This window comes from Amborella trichopoda, chromosome 5, assembly GCF_054954075.1.
Source record: "Amborella trichopoda isolate Santa Cruz 75 chromosome 5, AtrichopodaSantaCruz75HAP2 v2.0, whole genome shotgun sequence".
Taxonomy (NCBI): Eukaryota; Viridiplantae; Streptophyta; class Magnoliopsida; order Amborellales; family Amborellaceae; genus Amborella; species Amborella trichopoda.
In genome coordinates, this window is record NC_142340.1 from 39375288 (window position 1) to 39384308 (window position 9021).

General features: G+C 32.4%; 1 protein-coding gene across 2 annotated transcripts; it reads right to left on the reverse strand.

Moving 5' to 3' along the window:
- Nucleotides 1–418: 418 nt before the first annotated feature.
- Nucleotides 419–7274, reverse strand: MKK2 (MAP kinase kinase 2). 2 transcript variants are annotated; one of them, XM_006843119.4, is made up of 8 exons: nt 6755–7274; nt 6125–6209; nt 4938–5072; nt 3414–3638; nt 3144–3326; nt 2792–3015; nt 2169–2214; nt 419–626 (listed from the first exon to the last, which is right to left on the reverse strand). In XM_006843119.4, exons 1-8 carry the CDS (start codon nt 6829–6831, stop codon nt 537–539), a joined length of 1065 nt encoding a protein of 354 aa, XP_006843182.1. In that variant the 5' UTR covers nt 6832–7274; the 3' UTR covers nt 419–536. The 2 variants fall into 2 exon arrangements, with proteins under 2 accessions (XP_006843182.1, XP_088723978.1); XM_088867852.1 differs by lacking the exon at nt 2792–3015.
- Between the last annotated feature and the right edge of the window lie 1747 nt (nt 7275–9021).

Sequence of the window (9021 nt, forward strand, 5' to 3'; positions counted from 1 at the left end):
CAGATCACCTAATATCACCTTTCAAGTACATTATAAACTCTAATTGTATATGGATAGTAGTTTTGTGTAGCAAATTAAATTGGAGAAATTTTTCTAGTACAACAACTATTTCACTGTCATAAAATTAACATAGAGGCTAATCAACAAGCATACACATCCCTTCTAAGAGATACCTCCACTGAACAATATTTATTCAGAAGATGAATGAAGGAGAGGAACCGTAGTTCTAGTGAAATAAAGTGATAACCATGGTTACAACTCTTTGCAGAAAAGATGGTAGATACTTCCCAGTGAACTGTTACAGTAAAAACAAGAAGGATGTAATATTATTGCCCTTGTCGCAAAATAGCAAAAACTTATAAACTATAGAAAGATAACCGCACCAAGTTACATGCATCATTAATAAAGAATCTGAGCATGAACCAAACAATATGTTCTTCCTCATCTCTTATTGAGCTAATATCAAATGTAAGTCTCACTCGAAAGGTTGGTTACATCAAAAACAGATGGCAATACATAAAAAACAGATTTGAGGTTCAGAACGTAGCTAGCGGAGATCCCACACTAGTGAAATAGGAGGCTAGATCAATGTTCCAATCATCATATTTAGCAATGAAAGGGTGCTCCTGAAAACATATAAGCAAACAAACGCTCAATACATATATACACATAACTGGTACATATTCATATTCATATATATATATATATATATATATATATATGGAAAAATCTTCCCAATGCCTATGGGCAAAAATGAACAGTGATTTTGCCTACCCTCATTACCGTCCAAAGTTCATCGCATGGTTACAATTGTTTGGTAGTGTTTCATTTTTCATTTTTTTTCTACAAATCGGAATGATCTGAAATTTGGAGAGTATGCACATCTTAGTGAGGCGCACCTAAAACAAATATAAAAAAAAAAAAAAAATTTCAAAAAAACAATCGACCAAAATACCCTCAAAACTTTTCGAAGGTATTTTGGTTAATATTTTCATGTAAAATATTTTTTTGATATTTTTCGTAGATTTGTCTATTTTTTATGAATATACGCTCAAAATTTCAAGTCATTCCGATTTGTAGGAAAAAAAAAAGAAAAATAAAACACTACCGGACAATCGTAACTGTGTGATGAATTGTTGACAGTAATGAAGGTCGGCGAAATCACTGTTCGATTTCACCTATAGGCGTTTTATAGTATCTTCATATATATATATATATATATATATATATATATATATATATATATATATATATATATATATATATATATATATATATATATATAGGATTGTATACAATAAGACCATTTACCTTAGACACAAGTTGGTCACAATTCCTTACAACCATTTGATATGAAATTTGATATCTTGGATGTGTCACAAAGTTCGAGAAAATTTCTTTTGAAGTTTGAGCTTGGTCAATTAAATAATTGTAACCTCTCAATTTCACATCCAATGGTCAAGATTAATGTGACCACCTTGTATCAAAGATAAATGGTCGCATTCTATATTTTATATATATATATATATATATATATATATATATATATATATATATATATATATATATATATATATATATATAAGATAATAAACAGTGATTTTCTATCCTCATCACTGTCCAAGCTTCATCACATGGTCACAATTGTCCGGTTGTGTTTCAATTTTCAACTTTTTTTTACTAATCGGAATGATTTGAAATTTGCAACGTATGTACATCTTAGTGAGGCGCACCTAATAAAAATATGAAAAAATTAATTCTCAAAATATAAATTCACCAAAATACTCCCGTAAATTTACGGAGTTATTTTGGTCAATTTATATTTTACGAATTATTTTTTTTATATTTTTATTAGGTGCGCCTCACTAAGATATACACACGCTCCAAATTTCAAGTAATTTGGATTCATAGAAAAAAAAATGAAAATTGAAACACTACCGGACAACTGTGACCGTACGATAGAAGTTTGGATGGTGATGAGGGTAAGCAAAATCACTCTTCATTTTCGCCTATAGGCATTGGGAAGAGTTTTCTATATATATATATATATATAGATACACAAAGCCATATAAAAATCCTTACAAACAGACATGTCCCCATGCATGTGTGGTGTGTGTGATAGAACCTGTGACTCAAAAAGGAGTGAACTAGAAAAGAAGAATCCGTACCCTGAGCTCTTGAGCAGATGGTCGATCCTTTGCATCTTTCTGTACACTGAAAACAGAATAGAATGGAAGGCCATCAGAAACTTCATTTACAATATCAAACTGGTATGGGGTGGCTATAGAGTTAATAAATAAATACTGAGAATTTTCATTCATAAATGCTTTCTGGAAAGTTTATGCTAATAAGATATGAGCTCTTGAATGAGATGTACGAGTTTGGTATGAGCATTCACAAAGTTCGCAGGTTGTGACATGAGGAGCTCAGGCAAGTGCATCACAAAATCGATAAACAGTTACAGCTAGTTTCATTGTTATAGGCTCTTAGAACCAAGAAACTCCGCCAATATCTCATAGCTCACAAGCAAAGCAATGTTACCCACTATAACCAAATTCCACTCTTATCATAAAGCAATATACTGTAGGACTCCTTAAAACTAAGACTATGGTCCTTAAAACTAATGTGTGCCCCATACCAAGCACTGCATACCTTAGATGGCCATAAAGTAGAAATAAAAAAGATGCATGTTCTCACATGGACATTGATGGAATTCAATATTTTCAGTGAAAAAAACTGCACTTTTTTTAACTATATTGAAATGCAGATAGACATACTACACTATGTTTACCATGATGAAATGAAAGAACAGAACTCAGGTGAGAACTGATCAGAAGGTGCACATGGTGCAGGCTCATCAACAATTGTCTCCAAAAGCTCATAAAAATTAGTCCATCCTTCCTCTGGATTAGGTGGTACATATGCAAAAGAGCCAGTTGCACACTCCAGCATGACTATTCCCAAGCTCCAGATATCACTTTTATAACCATATGAGCCCCCACTGATCCGTTCTGGCTAGTGACCACAAAAATCTTATAAGAAGACTCATTCATGAATTATAAAGGTTCAATGAACATTTACATTTGTCTAAAACCTTTCAAATCATCATGAAGAATGAGTACAGAAGGCAATAAGGCACTCACAGACATATAACTGTACGTCCCAACAAACGTGTCACGCTCGCCAGTGGTACTTGTTAACACAGCACTGACACCAAAATCTGTTATCTTGACTTCACCTCTATGATTGACCAGTAAGTTAGATGGTTTTATGTCCCTGTGAATGATGTGCTTCTCATGATGGAGATAAATCATACCATTAAGAACCTGCACGTAACAAATATAGAACTCGTTAGTGAAGGAGCCTATGTTTAAATCAAAGTATCTCAGTAGCTAAAAAAATAGAGAACTGGCCTGCTTACAAATGGCAGCAAGATATGGCTCTGGCATACGTCTAACTTTCTTTATAAAGTCAGCAAGAGAACCACCATCCATGTACTCCAAGACTATAGAGATGACACCATTGTCATAAAAACAATGGTAACACACCACAACATGTGGACATTGAGAAGCCTGATTTATCTTCAGCTCCTGCACAATTTGCCTCCGAACAGTTTCTTGAATGTTCATTTGAATAATCTGCAGGATTAGAAAACAATGGGAATACCACTGAGAATCTGCTTAATCAATCCGCAAATGTGAGATGATCCTCAATGGAATGAACAGTAAGAAATAAAAATATTAGATTAATAGTATTTATCAACAGAGATACGAGGGACTTATGCGACCACTAGAATTTCATTGTTTTTAATCAACATGGGCATATTTTTAGAAGTTTAAAAGGTGATCATTCTAAATCTCATTACTATGTCATTTGTTCCATTTCGAAGTAATGTCGAAGCACCAAAATCTGCCCTACACACTACTTCTATGCCCCCAAAAAAAACATGAAGATAAAATCACAGAATCCAAGTCAGTAAAACAAGCCAAGTGTACACAGCATTAACAATCTGGAAACAAGCTAACACTGATTCAAGTATATTGAAGAGCATAATTCCCAAATAACTCAGGCAATTTTCAGGTCAGATGATGAAAGGGTAGCACAATTGGAAGCTCAATAAGGAAATGAATAGGAGGACCGAAATGACAGTGAAGACAAAAAGTCTACATCCATAGTGCAACATAGAATCACTTAATTAGAGTATAGAGATAGGCATCATGACATGCTTTTTTGTACTAATACTAACGACAAGACTATGGAGTTCGTAGTCATTCACCTTATGTACGTACTCTTCAATCTTAATTCATTGGTGGGGTTCCCATAAAAACCCCTACTAGTGTAGTGACAACCATTCTCAGGTCCCACTATTAAATTTTCATAAGTTGTATTAGCTTGTGAAGTTGTGGCAATGGTTTCCCAGTTATATAAATGCACACACGAACGCAAACTGACACACAAATGCACTAGATATGCAGTGCATACGAGGCTATTTAAATGCACAGTCTTTTCAATCTCGCCATCTACAGAAAGGTAAGTCTGTGTGAAAACCATATTTATGCGGCCGATGTTCCATGATCAAATAATGGATGTAACTATTGGCCAGGACCATCTCTAACATAATTCTTGTTCTTCAATGTTTACTCGTAAAGGCATAACTAAAGCAGCTGAAGTCATTGAGAGATTTTAAGGGATTAATCTAGTCTTTTGTGTCAGGAATCAAATCATGCATTTTCTTTTAACAGATCGTACATTCTTATTTAACAGTTAATTCAACTGATATTCCTTTTTATAATGAGCAATCATAAATGCTCAAAACATATTTCAATTCAGTTCATTTAACATAAATAGAATGTTGCCTCTCAAATATCAGCATAGTTGAGGAACGATAAAGTTTTTTAAATCCAAAAAACATATCCACCTGTAATTTCGAATAATACCTTTAATGCAAAAAACTGCCCTGTCCACTTGTGGCGAACAAGTTGCACAATGCCCCCACTACCCTTTCCAATCACTTTAATGGTGTCTAAATCTGCCAATGTCAATTGGTTGTCCAATGGCTGGATAGGCGGTGGCTGTAGACAAATGGCACGTAAAACAGTGATTATAGCTACATTATTCCTGATTTTTGCTAACATGCGGAACAGGAACAAATTTGCACTCTGGGGATGATATTTAAACATGCACAGTTCAAGACATGTATGATCAGAAATAAGAATGGCATGAAATTCAGATGTCTTAGTGAAAGGCTGGAGTGATTCAACAAAGTGGAACACATATGACTATATTTTGGGTGGACAAATCCAAGAATTTCTAAATCATATAATGGTCAAACCTATATTTTGGGTGATGAATCTGGATATTGTACCCTTTCTCTTCTGAGATATTAGAAATTATCAAACAAAGGAACAAAAACAGTGTAGCATCCATGAATGCACAAAAATCAAACATCGACGAAATTCATCTACACCCTAAAGTTACATAACATTAACTGATAAAAGAAAGTTAGACAAAAGGTTCCAATGGTGTGCCGGTAATTGTATAATCCATCAGCGTAAAAGAGGCAATCATGTTGTCTGTACATTTATGGTGCAATAATTTGAACTGAAATCTAAAACACCCTTTCTCAATGTTTATTGCTTATTTGTAAGACAAATACAAAAGGGAACCAAATCAGCCACTAAGCGTCATTAAAACAGAGGGAACCAATGAGTTTTGAAAAATCACTTGGACCACAAACTCATTAAATAAAAAAAGCTAGCTCCCAAAAATTATGTTAAGTTTCAATGGCCATATTTTGATGCTTCACAAGTTTTTTAATAGCATGGAAACTTTAAAATGTGGAGATACAAAACTATATCAACTTTCTAAAGAAAGTAAAAGAATGTGCACTCAAGCAAATTTTAACTACCAAAAGTAACTATGCTTCTATTCTTCACCCCATCCATCATATGAGACAAAATGCTAACCACCAATTTAAATGAACCCATATCGACATCACTCCAAGTGATACTCAATTTAGTCAAGCCCAGTCATGATCATTTGTCCCATTACAAAATTGTAAGAATTGCCTTCCTAAACCAGATTGAAATATGAAAAATAAGAAACTAAAAATTAAACGGCTTACATGATCATTTTCATCTTGAGGGACTATGCGGAGACCGTCCTTGTTTACAAAGAGATCCCCATCCCTGAAAGTTCCACTTGCAGTGCTAAACACAAGATCCAACCAAATAAGTCCAATTACCCAAAAAAAGTTTAAATTTGACTTTTCGAGTGAAATTCAGCTGAAAACTAAAACTTCAAAAGAAATAGCAATAACAGCACTCTTTTTTTTTTACTGCCTAATTTGGAATTCAACTGAAAATGGGTACTGTAAAAGAAATACAGTGGTATCAAAGAAGAAATAAGCTTTACTATCAAAACATGAAAGGCATAAGGTCTACCCATCAGAAAAGGTAGATTTAAATAAACCAACTTGCGAACTAAAATTTCAATCCTGAATTCATCAAGCGAGGATGAGATGATAGCAATTGGATCCTAAATTTAAACATAATTGAGGCATATTTTGCCCATAATTAACGAAACACTTCACAATTAACCCTAAAAAACCTTTAAAACCATTGGAACATCAAGCATGAAGCTCATGAACAGAAATTCAAGCACTTGTGACACGAAACAAGCCTCGGAATCGGTTGAAACTTAGCATTCGCGAAAACAAACCCTCGAAATTGAGATGGCAAAGAAGGAGAAGTACAGGAATTTGGAGTAGGAGACTTCCGGTGTAGGAAGCGAGAGCGTCAGGGGCAGCTTGTTCAGTGGAGCCTTCTTCATGGCTGGATTTGATCCTAAAGCATCGCTGCAGTTCAAAAGTAAGAGAAATGGAAAAAACTTTACTCTGAAACTCTCTCTTCAAAGTTCAAACACTCATCATTTTTTCCCCTCTGTCTCTGTCTCTGTCTCTGTCTCTGTCTAAACTTTCCAGCCATTTAATTTTCTCTCTTTAAAACTTTATTTCTGACTTTCTTTCCCTGAATTCAGCAGCATGTGCAGAGAGAAATCGAGGGCCGGCAGCTGGGGTTGGTGGAGACGCTAAAATCGCCAAGGATAATTTAGTAAAATTGCATATAGTACGGAGCTTCAGATGTCGCACTTGTCCAATTGGAACACGGTGTATAAGTGTTTATTCATTTCTAATCCAGATAGTCCGAATGAGGAGGCCGAAGTTCCCCTTAGGATCGCTTTTTTATTTTCTATTTTTTTATCTTTTCAAACTTATTTAGTTTTATCTTACGTCTCCTTAAATCCATGTTCCATAAAAATCCCTTTCAAGTCCTATTTTATATAATTTTTTGGTGTGTTTTGTATATATATATATAGAAAGAGAGAGTAACGACATTATAAGACATCTCACATTAATGTGAGTAGGACTTCAAAAGATCACCATTAAATTTTTACACATATATTTAAAAAGGTTATCACATGTAGGTGTGAAACTTGAGTGAATATGTTTGTTGGTAACTTTTCTAAATATCCATGTCTAAATTTAATAGTGATATTTTGAGGTCCTACTTACATAGGTGTAAGAGGGTCTTGTAGTATCATTTCTCTCTCTCTCTCTCTCTCTATATATATATATATATATATATATATATATATATATATATATATATATATATATATATATATATATATATATATATATATATATATATATATATATATATATATATAATTTTTTGGTGTGGTTTGAACAAAGTTGCAACATTAAACATTCAATGCCATTGCACACATTTAAATTTTATCAAAAGATTTCAAAATTTACTAAGATGGCTTAAGAATTTATTTTCATCCGTAATTATAAAATTTTAAAAACCTAAATTAATTCAAATAAAGTAGATCTATAAACACATGAAAATCTTGAAAATGGAACGGTCAAGATAATGTGTTACAAAATGCATTATTTTTTTAATTCAAAATCTTTTTTTTGCATACATCTTGATATCGAAGATCAGAGAATCAGACGAATCGGCAAATTCTGTCTCAAAATTTTTTAAAAAATCACTATCAATATAAAAAAAACAGTGTTTTTTTAGTTTCTGGAAGAAATTAAGAGTGATTGCATTATGTACTTTCATTATTTACAAAACATACATGAATATTGAAACATTGTTTCCTTATTTGGATGTCTGTATAATAATTAACTATAATATAATATTATGATAATTCATTAAATATGATTCAAAAAATACTAAAATACATTTACATATTATAAGATTAAAAAAAAAATACCCTTTATAAAAAAAAATTAATATCACATCAAACATTTTTTAATTCTCTCTAATCATCCTAAAATATCACAACCTAACCAATTGTAATACTATATAATAAAATTGAAATTATTAATTTATATTTTGTAATTATTTTACTATACCAATAAGAATAAAATTAAATTGTTTAATAATATCATCTAATTCAAAAAAAAATCTTATGTACAACTGTAACAAAAAATACTACATTATATAATTTAAATACAAATAAAGTTATAAATAAAATATAATATGCTTATGGCTCAAAATATAAATTTGTAATCATGTTTTAATGAAAATAAAAAGTAAATAACTATTATTTACCTCAAAAAATTTTTATTTGACAAACTTACTATATTTCATTATTTACCTCAAAATTTATTCTTCTACCCACCCTATTAAATCACCCCCATATATTTATCTCAAAATTTATTATTCTACCAACTTCATTCAATCACCCATATTTGATCACACCCCATTTAATCCCCGATTTAATCACATGTGCCCCATTTGTCACGTATAACGGGCATATTCCGTTATATGCACGTGACTTAACGATGAGCTTGCAATGACGTATCGCTACTTTTGCCTCGCGGGACCATTCTCACATCGGAACCTCGGATCCGATATTTTATAGGATTCTCGCCGACCTGATCCGATATCATTTTTTAAAGGGAAAGTTTATATAGAGCTTAGGATATAAACAATCAAATTA

Bases quoted from the DNA above. Each gene is read 5' to 3' on its own strand.
- MKK2 (XM_006843119.4), bottom strand. From the start codon at position 6,831: ATGAAGAAGGCTCCACTGAACAAGCTGCCCCTGACGCTCTCGCTTCCT. The intron at 6,210-6,754 runs GTACTTCTCCTT...TCTTGTGTTTAG, and splicing joins GTCTCCTACTCCAAATTCCT to CACTGCAAGTGGAACTTTCA. The intron at 3,639-4,937 runs GTATTATTCGAA...CTAATCCTGCAG, and splicing joins GGCAGTTTTTTGCATTAAAG to ATTATTCAAATGAACATTCA.